This window comes from Podarcis tiliguerta (assembly GCF_965153285.1).
Source record: "Podarcis tiliguerta genome assembly, chromosome: 17".
NCBI lineage: Eukaryota > Metazoa > Chordata > Lepidosauria > Squamata > Lacertidae > Podarcis > Podarcis tiliguerta.
In genome coordinates, this window is record NC_139550.1 from 20,143,861 (window position 1) to 20,161,617 (window position 17,757).

General features: G+C 42.8%; 1 protein-coding gene across 12 annotated transcripts in view; it reads left to right on the forward strand.

Annotated features, from left to right (window-relative positions):
* Positions 1–17,757, forward strand: part of PTPRD (protein tyrosine phosphatase receptor type D) — a 1,386,996-nt gene that overhangs the window by 1,298,526 nt on the left and 70,713 nt on the right. For all 12 annotated transcript variants that reach the window (XM_083419250.1, XM_083419244.1, XM_083419248.1 and 9 more), the window contains one exon: positions 11,311–11,434. In XM_083419250.1, coding sequence (XP_083275376.1) covers positions 11,311–11,434 — 124 coding nt within the window. The remainder of the gene's footprint in view (positions 1–11,310; positions 11,435–17,757) is intronic.

The following is a 17,757-nucleotide window of genomic DNA, read 5'->3' on the forward strand; positions in this document are numbered from 1 at the left end:
AGCCTTGCATATGCCCATTTCCCCCACGGTGAAAATAACAGGCTGAGTGTACAAACTGGCCCAGAGAGGCAGCAGCACAAGGAAGAAGGTGTGCGTTAACTTAGCTTGCGCAACGGACTGTACATCATTTTAATGGTTCCTCTTATCAACGCTATACATTAAAGACAGCCCTTTCCATTAACATTTAATATTGGCGAAGGTGAAGTCACGTTCTGCCTCTTTACCCAACCAACACTGGTCGATGCGCTGGATTTTGCCGGTGAATCATCAGATTTGTGATGGGAGGCATTAATAATTTACTAAAGTGAATTGTATCTTGAGATTTCATTTTTAAGTACTATCACCTCCCCGCTCAAAAAACAACAACAAAAAAAACCTTTTTACTCTAAGGTAATGGCTTAGGTCACACATCATAGCTTAGCAGGAACACAACTCAGTATGAACTGTGAGCAAGCAGGTCATTTTCCTGCTGTGCTGCCCCATGCTAAGCCACAATTTGGCTTTATGTGAAACCTATGGCTTTCAGCTCATGTTTTGTCTAGGAGGGCAGAATCATGAGCCCAGGCTACAGACTCTGATCCTTAAATTTTTAATTCTCGTTTTTTACACTGCTCGGTTTTGTTTGTCAAGTGCAGCAATGCTCTTAACTTGTTTTCATCCAGTTTTCTTTTTTAATATCGAATGTTAGTTCGTCTTTATTGCAAGCTGCTTAGAGCTGTTTATTAAGTGGTGCAGAAATTTTATAAATAAGAAATAAGATCTGCTTTTTACTTTCTCCTCGTTCGGGTTTCTAAAGTGGAAGGAAAATGCATTTCTGTTGGCAACTTGGCCGTGATGATGTATTAGTGTTCAGGTATTTAGCATTCATGTTTTGCTAAAGCAATATGTAAATCTCATTCAATCGGCAAGTTTCCTGAATAATAAAATAGCATCTTATTATAGATTCATCTGAAATATGAAACTCTCAAAGCAAAACCTGACATTGGTAAAAGAGGGTCAAATTTTTCATTTTCAGAGGTAGTTAATAATTCTCTAGTTCCACATCATCCATTTGCTTTGACATCTACCAGGGTGCTAACTTTATTGTTCTTTCCACAGTGCAATTGCTATACGCTGTGCTTGCTTACTTCAGAGAAACTTATTACTGAGCTACTACTTCACCAGTGCTATGGGCTGCAGCCTTTACTTGAAAACTATGATGTTGACTAAGGGTTGTATATTTGATTGCTCACCTTTGTAGAATACTTTCTGAATGGGGGAAAAGAAACCCAAGCCCATCATCACTGATATTTTAGTTTCTCCCTGTGTGGTATATTTTACTTACTATTTTTTTCTGTGATGGGGAGCCATCCAGTCACATAGTCCTAAATGGACTTTGCCATATGATTTTGCTAAAAGTTTAGAAATACAGTGGTGCCTCGCAAGACGAAAAGAATCCGTTCCGCGAGTCTCTTCGTCTTGCGGTTTTTTTCGTCTTGCGAAGCAAGCCCATTAGCGGTTTAGCGGCTATTAGCGGCTATTAAAGGCTTAAGGGATTAGCGGATTAGCTGCTAAAAGGCTATTAGCGGCTATTAAAGGCTTAAGGGATTAGCGGATTAGCTGCTAAAAGGCTATTAGTGTCTTAGATCAGCTGATAAGCGGCTTAGATCAGCTGTTAAGCGGCTTAGGGGCTTGGGGAAAAGGGGGGGAGGGGGAAAAAACCCCAGGAATCGCAAGGCATTTTCGTCTTGCGAAGCAAGCCCATAGCAAATTCGTCCTGCGAAGCACCTCCAAAACGGAAAACCCTTTCGTCTAGCAGGTTTTCCGTCTTGCGAGGCATTCGTCTTGCGAGGCACCACTGTATGAATATCCGGATGAATATCCGTAACTTTAACCGACTCTGGGGTTAAAGTTACGGCGCTCATCTCGCTTTATCGGCCGAGACAGCCGGCATTTGTCCATAGACAGCTTCCGGGTCATGTGGCCAGCATGACTAAGCCGCTTATGGAGAACCAGAGCAGCGCACGGAAACGCCGTTTACCTTCCCACCGGAGCAGTACCTATTTATCTACTTGCACTTTGACGTGCTTTCAAACTGCTAGGTTGGCAGGAACAGGGACCGAGCAATGGGAGCTCACCCCGTCACGGGGATTCGAACTGCTGCCCTTCTGATCGGCAAGTCCTAGGCTCTGTGGTTTAACCCACAGTGCTACCTGTGTAACTTTAAAAACATTATAGTTTAAAGTAATATTATTTCTTGTGTGCCCCAAACTTCAGCGAAAATGGAGAAACTGCTTTTTCTCTCCTGCCTTCTCTTTATAGCCCTCTTGCATTAACAGGGTTACTGTAGAACCCTGTAGCTGTTTGAAATATTTCTAAGCTTTGGGTTTGTTTGATTTTAGCAAGCTTGGATCATTCCATGCTGCACCTACTCCTCAATACTTAGAATCATAGAATCATAGAGTTGGAAGAGACCACAAGGGCCAACGAGTCCAACCCCCTGCCAAGCAGGAAACACCATCAGAGCACTCCTGACATATGGTTGTCAAGCCTCTGCTTAAAGACTTCCAAAGAAGGAGACTCCACCACACTCCTTGGCAGCAAATTCCACTGTCGAACAGCTCTTACTGTCAGGAAGTTCTTCCTAATGTTAATAATAATAATAATAATAATAATAATAATAATAATAATAGGTGGAATCATCTTTCTTGTAGTTTGGATCCATTGCTCCGTGTCCGCTTCTCTGGAGCAGCAGAAAACAACCTTTCTCCCTCCTCTATGTGACATCCTTTTATATATTCGAACATGGCTATCATATCACCCCTTAACCTCCTCTTCTCCAGGCTAAACATGCCCAGCTCCCTTAGCCGTTCCTCATAAGGCATCGTTTCCAGGCCTTTGACCATTTTGGTTGCCCTCCTCTGGACACGTTCCAGTTTGTCAGTGTCCTTCTTGAACTGTGGTGCCCAGAACTGGACACAGTACTCCAGGTGAGGTCTGACCAGAGCAGAATACAGTGGCACTATTACTTCCCTAGATCTAGATGCTATACTCCTATTGATGCAGCCCAGAATTGCATTGGCTTTTTTAGCTGCCGCGTCACACTGTTGGCTCGTGTCAATTTTGTGGTCAACCAAGACTCCTAGATCCTTTTCACATGTACTGCTCTCAAGCCAGGTGTCACCCATCTTGTATTTGTGCCTCTCATTTTTTTTGCCCAAGTGCAATACTTTACATTTCTCCCTGTTAAAATTCATCTTGTTTGTTTTGGCCCAGTTCTCTAATCTGTCAAGGTCGTTTTGAAGTGTGATCCTGTCCTCTGGGGTGTTAGCCACCCCTCCCAGTTTGGTGTCATCTGCAAATTTGATCAGGATGCCCTTGAGTCCATCCTCCAAGTCGTTGATAAAGATGTTGAATAAGACCGGGCCCAAGACAGAACCCTGTGGCACCCGACTAGTCACTCTTCTCCAGGATGAAGAGGAACCATTGATGAGCACCCTTTGGGTTCGGTCAGTCAGCCAGTTACAAATCCGCTGAGTGGTAGCATAGTCAAGACCGCATTTTACCAGCTTCTTTACAAGAATATCATGGGGCACCTTGTCAAATGCCTTGCTGAAATCAAGGTAGGCTACATCCACTGCGTTCCCTTCATCTACCAGGCTTGTAATTCTGTCAAAAAACGAGATCAGGTTAGTCTGATATGACTTATTTTTCAGAAATCCATGCTGACTATTGGTGATCACAGGATTCCTTTCTAGGTGCTCACAGACTGTTTGCTTAATGATCTGCTCCAGAATCTTCCCTGGTATTGATGTCAGACTGACTGGGCGGTAATTATTTGGGTTCCTCTCTTTCCCCCTTTTTGAAAATAGGGACAACATTTGCCCTCCTCCAGTCTGCCGGGACTTCGCCTGTTCTCCAGGAATTCTCAAAGATGACTGCCAGTGGTTCTGAGATCACATCTGCAAGTTCTTTTAATACTCTTGGATGCAGTTCATCTGGCCCTGGAGACTTGAATACATCTAAACTAGCCAAGTATTCTTGTACTATCTCCTTAGTTATTCTGGACTGTGTTTCCTCTGCTGAATCATTTGCTCCAAATTCTTCAGGTCGGGCATTGTTTTCTTTATCGGAGAAGACTGAGGCAAAGAAGGCATTGAGGAGTTCAGCCCTTTCTGTGTCCCCTGTTTGCATTTCACCATCTTCTCCTCTGATTGACCCCACTGTTTCTTTGTTCTTCCTTTTGCTACGAACATACCCATAAAAGCCTTTTTTGTTGCTTTTAACCTCTCTAGCAAGCCTGAGTTCATTCTGTGCTTTAGCTTTTCTGACTTTGTGTCTACACGTGCTGGCTATTTGTTTGAATTCCTCTTTGGTGGTTTCCCCCCTTTTCCATTTTTTGTACACATCCTTTTTTAATCTTAACTCAGTTAAAAGTTCTTTAGATAGCCACCCTGGCTTCTTTAGGTACCTTCCATGTTTCCGTCTCATTGGTATTGCTTGAAGTTGTGCTTTTACTATCTCCCTCTTAACAAACTCCCAGCCATCATGAACTCCCTTTCCTTTTAGTATTACTGTCTATGGGATCTCACCCAGGACTTCTCTAAGTTTTATGAAGTCGGCTTTCTTAAAGTCAAGAAATTGAGTCCTAGTATGCTTGGCTGCTCCTTTCCGCTGTATAGTAAACTTCAGAAGAGCATGATCACTCGCGCCTAATGATCCTTCCACTTCTACCCCACTAACCAGGTCATCAACATTGGTTAGGACCAGATCTAAAATGGCTGTTCCTCTTGTTGCTTCCCCCCACTTTCTGGACAATGAAGTTGTCTGCAAGGCCAGTGAGCAATCTGTTTGACCTTATGCTCTTGTCTGAGTTTGACATCCAACAAATATCCGGGTACTTGAAGAGACTCACATTTTGGGTGGAAATATGCAAAACCTTAGTCAGGGGAGCATGCAGATACTACAGCTGCATTGCACATTCCCTTTTTTAAAAAAAATAATCATCATGTTATACAATACATGCATTTATTGTGAAGAAATCCACTTCATCTTTTAATGGCAGCTTTGTTCAAGACAAACTGTCAGAATGAATCTACTAGGATCCTTTTTAAGTGCCATCCATTAAACCATTAGAGCACTCATTAAAACTGTTAGCACAGACTTGTTATTCATGAGTTATTGGTCTTTCACACTTCTACAATGTTTCTGCCAATATCACTCTATTCTCTGTTCCAGCCTGGCTATTCAGACCTAGGAAATATAGATTAGATTTCTCTCTCCAGACAGGTCTTTGATGAAGTATGGTGAGGTTGAGAGTACCAAGCTAAGATTAGACTGTTTCCCTAGATTTCACAGAAATATTATTATTTATTGATTTTATATACCACCCTATACCCGGAGGTCTCAGGGCGGTTCACAGAACAAAATAGTGGCAACCGGATTCAAATATATAATTAAATATAAATCCAAACATTGTCTGCTACATATTGTGGGGGGATACGATGTGAATTACCTCTTATGATGTGAATTACCGTATTTTTTGCCCCATAGGGCGCACCGGCCCATAGGGCGCACCTAGTTTTTTTTTGGGGGGGAATAAAGGAAAAAAAATTATTTCCCCCCCAGGCGTGGGGCTGGGGCAGGGGAAGCCCGAGCTTCCCCCGACCTCAGCCCCCAGAACAGACTGCTATCCGCAAGCCTAGGGAGCCCAGCGCGACGTCACGCCGGTCTCCCCAGGCTTGCGGAGAGCTGCCCAAAGCCTGGGGTGCGCTCCGCTGCGTGCTCCAGGCTTCGGGATGCAGGCAGCTCTCCGCAAGCCGTGGGAGCCCAGCGGGAACTCCCGCGGGCTCCCAAGGCTTGTGGAGAGCTTCCTGAAGCCTGGAGAGCGAGAGAGGTCGGTGCGCACCGACCCTTCTCACTGTCTAGGCTTCAGCGAAAGCCTGCATTCGCCCCATAAGATGCACACACATTTCCCCTTCATTTTTGGAGGGGAAAAAGTGCATCCTATAGGGCGAAAAATACGGTGCCTAATTTTGAAGACAAATATTACTCAGTATATGTGGACACTTTTAAAATTTGATCAGGAGGATATGCCCACAGATCTGAAATCTTTAATTTGGTTCTTGATGATAGCTGAAAAGATCGTAAGGACAACATGGTGGAAATGCCAGCAAGCTTTGAACTGGCAGAAATGAATAAATTGACCAAACTGATTCACAGGAGAAAAGGCAGGTTGTGGAAAGATTGAAAAAAAAATAATTCAATTATTAGAATGCAAAGTGTGGAAATGCAAGGCTGGAAAGGAATCTATTTTGTGTAATGATGGAAACATGGATTCATTGCATCACAATAAAAAAGAGAAGGAAGGAAGGAAGGCCTGCTTTCTTTATGAAATCATTTTTATTGGTTTTACAAATACAAGGTATAAATAAACACAAACTAGTAAAAACATAACTATAAAAAGAGATTCTCCGAATCTTTCGACTTCCCCCTATCCCCTCCATGGGGTCTCATTTTAAACATCTGCAGCTGCATATTCATCCATACTCCAATTTTTATATCAAACCATATTGTCCATAATAATTTTTACACTACAAGTGGGTCAAAACCCTGCTCTTGTTATCATCTGCTTACAGTGGTCCCCTAAGTAACTTTTAAATTTTCCCCATTCTTTTATAAAGCTTTTATCCTCTTGGTATAATAATAATAATAATAATAATAATAATAATAATAATAATAATTTATTATTTGTACCCCGCCCATCTGGCTGGGTTTCCCCAGCCACTCTGGGCGGCTTCCACAAAGACCAAAAATACACTAATATGCCATACATTAAAAACTTCCCTGAACAGGGCAGCCTTAAGATGACTTCTGAATGTCAGGTAGTTGTTTATCTCTTTGACATCTGATGGGAGGGCGTTCCACAGGGCGGGCGCCACTACCAAGAAGGCCCTCTGCCTGGTTCCCTGTAGCTTTGCTTCTCACAGTGAGGGAACCGCCAGAAGGCCCTCTGCGCTGGATCTCAGTGTCCGGGCAGAATGATGGGGGTGGAGATGCTCCTTCAGGTATACTGGGCCGAGGCCGTTTAGGGCTTTAAAGGTCAACACCAACACTTTGAATTGTGCTCGGAAACGTACTGGGAGCCAATGTAGGTCTGGTTCCTGAGCTTTCCAGTCAGCTTTGCCATCTTGGCATAGTCCATCAACTTTGCCATTCTTCTCTGTTAGGGACTTTGTTTTCTTTCCAATTCTGAGCTAATAACATCTGGGTGGCTGTTGTTCCATACATAAAGAGTCTTTTCTACTCCTTTGCTAGGTCGGTACCTATAATTCCTAGTAAAAATAGGCTTCTAGCTTTCTGTACTCAGACTGAACTGTCTCATTTGATCATGGCCAATGTACACAGCCAACTCGGTGATCCTCCATTCCCGTGCACCCCCTTGCATTCAAACTACTAATGAATCTTATTTGTTATAACAGGTAAGATTAATTGCAGCATCATAACTCTAGTGTGCTTGCAGCAGCTCTGATACACACCTTTGGGAGCGACACATGAACAGGTGCCCTTCTGTTCTTTGCAGCACTGGGGACACCTTTTTGCCCACACATGTGGAGCTTTTTCTGGCTTTAATAAGAATGAGGAAGCCCCCAAGAGAATGCTCTGTGTTCACAATGGAACCCCAGGGAGCTTTAAATTGCTTCAATTACAGCTTATCTTTTTGGTGGTGTGCCAAGAGGCAACTGCTGTTATTAAGGTACAGCTGTACCTTACCTTTAATCTGCAGTGAATATCTGCTAGGTGTTAAATGCAGCCTATCTCCAGCATAATATGGGTCAGAAGGGACCTAGCCTGCAGTATCTCGTAAGAAACAAAAAGATGGTACGCCCGTGTGTAGGAAGGGCATTTTATGAAAGATTTCTGACTTGAGATGCTTGTGTTTGTCTAACTGTGGCTGTGCTAATTAAAAAGTATAGGCTGGAAAACCAGCCCTAGAAAACTGAATGCTTCATTTGTTTTTGAAGAACATGGAGATACAGGAAAGAATAAACGGAACAATTGCTGTACTCCCCGGTTTGAAGGAAGCCGGTCTTCAGGTGTGGAAGCAGTACATAAAAACTACAAGCAGCTGAAAATGATGTTCTTTGCACAGTATGGAAAACAGAACTTTGTTGTTGATTTTGGTAAATCACTGAAGCTTCAGATAATATGAAGGGCGGCCATTTTCTGTGCTTTCTTCCACACTGGGAGAGCCAGTGTGGTGTAGTGGTTAAGAGCGGTGAACTCGTAATCTGGTGAATCGGGTTTGCATCCCCGCTCCTCCACATGCAGCTGCTGGGTGACCTTGGGCTAGTCACACGTCTCTGAAATCTCTCAGCCTCACTCACCTCACAGAGTGTTTGTTGTGGGGGAGGAAGGGAAAAGAGAATGTTAGCCGCTTTGAGACCCCTTAGGGTAGTGATCAAGCGGGATATCAAATCCAAACTCTTTTTCTTCTTCGCTTATTTCTAGCTAAAAATAAGATTTTAAGCTTTTGCTTCATAACATTGGCCTCACATAACTGCGTCAGATGAGTAAAACTTACATCCTAGTAAGAGTGCTTTGGGATGTTGCCTAAGAAGTTTTCACAATACTCCCCAATGTTTGAAATCATTTCCTCAGCAACATGTGAATAAGTCCCCCTCTATGTCCAAATAATATCCCAACTGATTATTTTTTTAGGAGGTGGGGAACTATAGAGTACCCTCAGAAGGGCTTTTTGTCCCTTTCTAATGTTTGATTAAATAGCTATTTCACTATATGCAGACATTGGGGTGGGGTGGAAGTATCACTGTGTGAAAATAGTGGCAAAATGGGCTACCCAAACTCCCCCATCTCCTTGCAGTCCACAACCAATCTCAGTTTCCTGCTTCTGCTGCTGCTGGCAGAGAAGATGGGGAAAGCCACCCTGTGCTGTGACATATTTCCTTTAGTTCATGCTGTGAAGCAAAGGTTGTAAAGACTTTCCCCTCTCCATTCATTCTCTCCTCCAGGAAGTGGAGGCAGGATCTTGGGATTGGAGCGGTTAGTAACAGATTGAGGAGTGTGCGAGTTTGGAACAATTGGTGAGGAGATGGGGCAGAGGCAGTTTGGGGCAAACAGTTGGGGGGATGGGGATGGGCAAGGAGGCGCAGGTCAGGATGACTGTGGGGGATGGCTGGGGTGGAGTAAGCTGTGAGGGAAGCAGGGTGAGACATGAAGGATGAGGGTTTCACAAGAGACGGAGGGTAGGAAGGACTGGAAAGCAATTCGAGCAGGGCAGCAGCCCCTAGTATAACTCACAATTTCTGTGAGCAGTGCTCTTATCAGTGTAGGTGTAGTCCTAGGTACCAGATGATGGAAAATAAAATAATAATAATAATAATAATAATAATAATAATAATAATAATAATTTATACCCTTCCCATCTGTCTGGGTTTCCCCAGCCACTATGGGCAGCTTCCAACAAAAGATTAAAAGTACATTAAAACATCAGTCATTAAAAACTTCGCTAAACATGCTATCAGGATCTACCATCTCTGTCCCTCATCACCTCTATGTCCTCATCTTCATCCAATTTTGGCTGTGAAGCAGATAGCAGTATGTGGCACAGCACAATGTATTGCTTGCATTGCATTGCACTGATTCTCCTATGCAGTCCTGTCTTACTAATATGAAGCTTAGCAGGAGACAGGGTAAAATATAACCAGAATTGGAGAAGAAAGTGCAGAATGAAAGGGGACTAAAGGGGAAGCTACGTGTTACAGCACAGCTGTGCATGACATTAGCCCCTGCTCTCCTTCAAAGCATCTTCAGGGTGATTTGCACTTTAAAGTGAACACGGGCCTGAATTAGTGCCAGAAGTCACCCCAAAGACCTTGGAAAATATGATACCTCTTCCATTTTAAGAGCTCTTCCAAAATTGCTTGCAAGCCATCCTGCATTAGATCTGCATTAGATCAGCATCAGATTTAAGGGGGTGTGGGCAGTTTCCCTGCACAAAGCACCAAGCTGAGGGGGCAAATAATAATAATAATACCTATATTGAGTGCTTTCTTCTGAGGGTACGCATACCCCTAAACCTTTTGTGAATCTAAGTTTGGCCTCATTGAGGGGCAGTATTTCAATATAAGTAGGAAAATGAGAGTACCCCTAAAAAAGTATTTTAGAAAAAAAAGCACTGCCTATATTTATATGGGTACCTACTGAAAAGGTACATAAAAAGCAATTGTACCAAAATCTGGTATCTGAAGAAGTGTGCATGCACACGAAAGCTTATACCCAGAACAAACTTAGTTGGTCTCTAAGGTGCTACTGGACTATATATATATATATATATATATATATATATATATATAGACTGTGTCAGACCAGCACGGCTACGTACCTGAATCTTGTACCAAAACGAGTTGTTGTGAAAATGAGACATATTTGGAGAGGGGCACCAAATTTTGTCCTCGCTCAGGGTACCACATTACTGCAGGATCATTGTGAAACAGCAATGGTCAGCCTCCACAAGGAAGTGTGTTCTACAGCTCAGTTGCTGGTATGGATGTGCTGCTTTCTACATATGCTTAAATTCACCATGTACAAGCCAACCAGCTGTTTGGATGAGATTTCCACAGAAACGTCTTTCCCTGGGCAGCATCAGGAATTTCAATTGATGATCTTTGGTTAGATACTTTAGAGCCTATCCTCAGAACAAGGGTTTTCTGGTAGCACTAATGAAGTCTCTTTTGCCTTGCAAATGTACAGAGGCCACAGGCATTCTATAGAGAAAACCCCCAGTTCTATGGTTGCCATAGCTAAATCTACTTGAGCCTTCCATTATTCTTCCTCCGTTTTATTATTATAACCTCTTCACATCTCTCTCTCGCACAACAACAACAACAGAATAGGTTTTTCTCTTGTTTTGTGTGAGAACAGATAGAGTATCTTGCAAGGCCAGCGGTTAAATGTGATTGTCAATAAGGGCTTGCCCACACTTGCACTTGTCTTGTGCTTTCTAAGCACAAGTTTTCCGGTTTTCCCTGGAGAAATCTGCCCTTTGAACATTGATTCAGAGCAATCTGCCCCAAACCCAGTTGGCATTCTGATTCTGCGGGTTTCTCTAGGGTAAAGCGGCGAGACCAGCAGACATCCAGTTGTGCCCTAAGTACCAGTATGACAAACTGCAGTGGAATAAGACCCACAGTTAAGTCCTTTGAGCTATGCAATACATGTGAACCTTTTATAAAAGGTAAGTATTTCCAAAATAAAAATAGTTCTTCAGCTAATAATAACTATCCCTTCTCTCTCTCTCTCTCTCTTAAGTCAATTGACCCAGGGCAGCAATTCACATGGGAACACTCTAACCTGGAAGTAAATAAACCAAAGAATAGATACGCGAATGTCATCGCTTATGACCATTCTCGAGTTCTCCAATCAGCAATAGAAGGTAAGGTGAAAATGGAACCAAGCAAACCTTCAGACATTTTATATTAAAAGCAGTTCATCTTCCACAGGATCAAACTCAGCTAAAATTCAGAGCTTTGAAATCCACATACTGATATTTTGTTATATTTCATTTTGAAGTACTTAAACACATGAAAGAGTTCCTTACTTAATATGCCATTAACATACATGGTACATTGATGTAGCTCTTTTACCACAGCAGTAACGAAAAGAGCTAAGGGTATGTGCAAATTTGTGGTGTGGGTGTCAGTGGTGTGTGTGTGTGTGTGTGTGTGTGTGTGAAAAAGCAGACGCCTCGTGAAAGATTTTTTCCCCTGCAGTGATAATGTGTGAACCAGAAAGAACCAGAAAGAACAGTGTTTTGCTTTCTGATCTACCTCAGAGACGCTGGGTCTTCCTAAAAGCATTACATAACAAAATAAATTGAGCAAACGTCTCTTGCAAGTTACTAATAGATACCATCTGAACTGCAACTGTTTGTGTTATATTATGGGATGTGGTATGCTATAAACTGTTGCAGGGGGAGCGAGACATATCTCTTGGTTTTGTAAAGTTTTCACACATTCATGAAAGGTCTTGGACTGATCCCTTACATTTCAGGTTGGGGGTCTGCGAGTAAGACCTCGAAAGGCTGGCTTTGACCAAAGTCAAAGGCTTTGACTTTGAAATAAGTTGCTTTTTATACTCTTAGTTCCAGTAAAGGATCATCTTTTGTGGTACGTTCATAGCTCAGCGGCAGAGCACATTGTTTTATGCATGAGATTTGAGATCATATCCCCAATATTACTAGTTAAGGGATGTAGAGCCACTATATACAACCTTGGAGGACTGGATTAAAAATCAGTTGGGCAACTCTTGGTAGATCTACTGAGCAGCTCTTCAGAGAGACCTTGTTCACAGGTAGCTTAACATGTTTGCATGTGGCTTACTCTGGTTCATTAGCGAGGCCTTGCTAACACATAAGCAAGCATGTGGGTTCTCAGAATGAAAATCACATCATCTTCACTCCTCTCCAGGTCTTCCTGCTGCCACAATACTTGCAGCTAAGCCAGACAAAGCCAAAGCAAGAAAAAACTTTGGCGAGACAACCCACAAGCCCAGGTCCATGTAGTTTAGCAGCAGGAGGACTGGGGTGAAATGAATAATAACAATTGTTCTTGTTCTTATTATTGGTACCCCACCCATCTGACTAGGTTGCCCCAGCCACTCTGGGTAGCTTCTGGCATATGCCAAAACATAATAAAACATTTAAAAACTTCCCTATACAGGGCTTCCTTTAGATTTCTTCTAAATGAAACAAACAAACAAACAAACAAACAATATTTATATCCAGCCACTCTGGGCGGCTCTCAGCAGAATATTAAAAACATGATAAAACTTCAAACATTAAAAACTTCCCTAAACAGGGCTGCTTTCAGATGTCTTTTAAATATCAGATAGTTGTTTGTTTCCTTGACATCTGATGGGAGGGCGTTCCACAGGGTGGGCACCACTACCGAGAAGGCCCTCTTCCTGGTTCCCTTAACTTCTTGCAGTGAGGGAACTGCCAGAAGGCCCTCGGAGCTGGACGTTAGTGTCAGGGCAGAACGGTGGGGGTGGAGACGCTCCTTCAGGTATAATGGGCCGAGGCCATTTCAAGCTTTAAAGGTCAGCACCAACACTTTGATTTGTGCCTGGAAACGTACTGGGAGCCAATGTAGGTTTTTCAGGATCGCTGTTATATGGTCTCAGCGGCCACTCCCAGCCATGAAGCAGCCATGATTTTTTTCTGTTGCCACCCACCCACTTGCTTCTTCTTGGCTTAGTGATGTGTGCAAACCAGGCCAACATGCCGGTAGAAGCTAACACTGTGTTTAAGTGTGTTGAAGTCATAGTGAAACAAAAAGAAGAATTTGAAAGGATTTAGTGCACATAGAGTATTTAATTCTTGCGGCATGGTGGTAGTGTTGGTAACTATTTTAAAATGGTGACCTTCAACCACAGCTGAGTTTACAGAGGTCTTAATTGCTTTCACTTCTGTGCCAAGCATGACTTACAATCCAAATTGTCTAGATGAGGCAGTCCTAATTATCAGAAAACACGACCATTTGGCGCATTAGAAATTGATCCATGGACAGATTCCTCCAAAGGCCACCCCACTATTAACTGCTCCCTCGGTTAAAAGATGCTGCTTTTGGGCATAATATGTTTCTGTCAGGAGGTCCTACACATGAGTAGGAGTCTGGCAGAGACACATGCCCGACTGGCATGTTCTCTCCCTCCTGGTCAGTCGTTTGGGAGATTCAAATGCTTTCTCCAGAGCGAACATCACAGCAACTGATACCTGAGAGGCATCAGCACACTTCGGGATCAGCAGAGTACAATATATGCAGTCAGCGTACAGACTTAGTAGTGCAGCATTTGGCTAAACTACATTTATTTACATATACACACTTGGAGCATTGTAACTCAGCTCCTTCCTCTTCAGCATCAGACAGCAAAGAGAAAGAACAAAAGGACAAACATCCTACATCATGGAAACACAGTTATACAAACATCCTGTCTCCGTCACTCCTCACAATGTGGAATGAAAACATACACCGTCATGTGATAAAAACAATCCCATGACTGCAGCACGGGAAAAGAATCCTAACAGATTCAACTAGTTTGGTTACTTGCACAGGAACTCATAGCTCTTCATCCCTCATATATAACATGCTAAATTGTATGGCACTTAATCTTTTGCGCGTCAAAGTCTGCAAGCCACCCCAATAACTCACACCACACACATCAATTTTGGTTTAAGGTTTTGGCATGAATTTGGCCACAACTTTATTTAAATACACACATGTGAGTGGTTGCTTAGGCATTGGTTACGACTATCTGTCCTTGCCCCAGGGAAAACAATATTGGGGAGAAAAGAAGCTGGGCATCAGTCCCTCATTTCTCACCCTCATGCCCCCGGGGGCTTGCACGGCCCAAGTCCGATGCCAGGGACTAGGACGAAAGGATGGCAAGCCCCTGGATTCCTTTAATGGAATTCCCTATGCAGCACCACCATTGGAGGGATAGGCACTTACCCCTCCACCAACCAATTTTAACCAATGCCTTACAAGTTGTGATGATTTGCTACACAGTAGGCAAAAAACCAAATGGCAACAGCCAATTTTCAGGGAGGGTGGGCGGGTGATCCGGTGCACGCAGCCCAAGAGAAAGCCCCAAGCTGTGTGCCCTGTATTTAAGCCCTCTGACTCCTCCCACCAATTTGCAACATAACAAACTCCCCAGCGGGTGGCGCTGTGGGTTAAAGCCTCAGCGCCTAGGGCTTGCCGATCAAAAGGTCAGCAGTTCGAATCCCCGCAGCGGGGTGCGCTCCCGTTGTTCGGTCCCAGTGCCTGCCAACCTAGCAGTTCGAAAGCACTCTCGGGTGCAAATAGATAAATAGGGACCGCTTACTAGCGGGAAGGTAAACGGCGTTTCTGTGTGCGGCTCTGGCTCGCCAGAGCAGCGATGTCACGCTGGCCACGTGACCCGGAAGTGCCTTCGGACAGCGCTGGCCCCCCGGCCTCTTTGAGTGAGATGGGCGCACAACCCTAGAGTCTGTCAAGACTGGCCCGTACGGGCAGGGGTACCTTAAACTCCCCAGCAACACACTTTTGCCCAATCACAGCCTTTAACCAAACAACAGTGGGGTGGCTGCAGGCCCCCACCGCAACACATGCTCTCTGTTATGGAGAACGTGCTTTCTTAGATAAGCAGCATCTGATACCCCAAACAAGCAGTCACGGGACGGAGCAATGACTGTGTTTATAAGTGTAATCAATTCTCCTGTGTGCTATGCAGAGCTAAGTGAATGCTTTCTGAAGGAAAACACAACCCCACTATTGAGCCTACATCTCTGCCTAATTTTTTGCAGCTGCATTTCGGAGGCTTTGATAGCAGACAGCTTTTTCCCAAATATATTAGAAAATTTAAATGATTGCCTTGGAAAAAAATTTGCATGTAATAATCTGCTTACATTTGTTCCACCTGTAAGGCAATTTACATGATATTGACTGCATTTTAGCTGTGTCAGTTATGTTCCCTCATATCAGCCTTCCCAGCCCAAATGTCACTTCACATGTATATTAATTAGAGATTTGGATATCCAAAAAAAGAAAAAAGAACCTCTTTTCTTAACAAAGTGTGTGGGCTTTGTGCACTCAGCCCCCTATAAGGAAGTGGATTGTTTCCTTATTAGGGAAATTCATGGGCATTGTTGAGCCTGTTCTGCTTTTCTTCATTGTTTTTTGCTTCTGTGGAATAGAGATACAGGCCAAAGTACATCCCATGCTAAAACAATCAATTTTATTTTATTTTTTTCTGGAAAGAGATCTGAGTAAGCAGTAAAGCCAAGTTTGAAAGGGCTACCGGATTCAATGTGTGTGAACCAAGAACTTCCTTGGTAAACAAACAAACAAACAAACAAAACCCAAGCAACTTTCTGTGCAAGAAACAAAGTTCAGTCAATGGCATAAGAAAGAGAAAATGTAGAGCTTTAATCGAATCAGAGCTCCTGTTAAGTGCAGTGCAATGTTTTGTTCTTTCCAGAGACCCAAACCTGAACTAGAAAATAAATGTCATATTATTTTACTTTATTCCACTTGTAAGAGGAGAAAATATGTATTATGAAAATTAAAATGCTGCCTAGTAAACATACAGGGGGTCCTGACGGGTACAGGGCTGCCTTTTTATTTCATCTCTGCACTGCCCAAGCTGCTAATTTGCAAAATAATTTTTATACAATGACATTATCTTGGGTTGATTTATGATGACACACCTTTTAAATGCTTTGATGCACGTTGAGACTGACATTAAAGCATGCCCTAGACCAGTGTTTCCCAACCTTGGGCCTCCAGCTGTTTTCGAACTACAATTCCCATCATCCCTGACCACTGGTCTTGCTAGCTGAGGATTATGGAAGTTGTAGTCCAAAAACAGCTGGAGGCCCAAGGTTGGGAAATGCTGCCCTAGACTAAGTTTGAAATGTGAATTGTGCCAGGAAGTTCTTAGTCAAGTTTTTTTAAAAAAAAAAATGACTCTTCATCTTCTTTGAATATTGGGGAAAACTATATAAGAATTAAATTTGTTAACAGGCACTCTCAGCTTGTCCCATTGATTGAAGCTAGCGGTAGGGTGTATTCATCATGCAGCAATTGCCACATCAGCTGATGAGAAACAGCCATCACAGATCAGAGAGAGTTTTCATGATTTGCAACCAGGGCCAGATTTAGGTTTGATGAGGCCCTAAGCTACTGAAGGTAATGGGGCCCTTTATATGTCCAGCTGTCCTTTGTTAACAACAAATTGTCACTTTTTTTGTGTTGAATATATGCTATATGGTAATTTATGGACCTAAAGCCATTTACACATGTTGCATGCAGCCAGTCCACGCAGAATGTAGGCACCCTATATATAGAAATGAGCAAACCAGTGATATTTTAGGGAGCAGGCTAGCAGGCGGGGCCCAAGACTTACATCATAGGAGCCTACACAACACAAAACATTGTTGCTGTATGTAGGTTTTATTATATTTGTTTTTTACCTTATATTTTGGAAATGTATATCCAGGTGTTTTTTTCTTTAATTTTTTTGGGGGCCCCAAGAGAGTGGGCCCTAAGCTATAGCTTGTTTAGCTTATACGTAAATCCCGCACTGTTTGCAACATTACATCCAGCTCAGTACTTTGTCACTGGAAACATTCATCTGCCTGGCCTAAAATGTTAAGCAACTGGGGATAAAATTGAAACAATCCATTTGGTTATTTCTCAACCTTCTATCTGATTCTTTCTCCAAGATGTTCAGAGTAGCGTGACCCATTCTATTTTCACAAGAAGTGTGTGTGACTGGCCCAAGTTCTCCCAGTGAGGTCCTTGTGCAGAGATTTGAACTCAGGTCTCCCTTTTTCAAATGTCTGACTACTTTGCCCTACACACTTTCAACCATGTTTTTAACTCTGCCTGAATTGAAGTCAAGCCGTATCCATTTTTGGCATTTGATTTCAGAAATAAATTTAGCTGCTTTTCATTTCGTTCCCCTTTTAGAGTACAGCTTTTGCAAGAATGTTATTCAAAATATATCCGTCTTCTTGTATTTCTAAGAATTTTAAAACAGTGGGTTGTAATGCCCTATTTAAGTGAAATGTCTTTTCCAAGCTTAGAGACTTTATTGCCAGGCTCTAAAGAAACAGTAAACATTCCAAATATGAAAATAAAAATGCTGCCTAGCATTACATTTATTTCACAGCTGCATTTGTTTTGGGGTTACTATAGAAACTAGTGCTTTGAT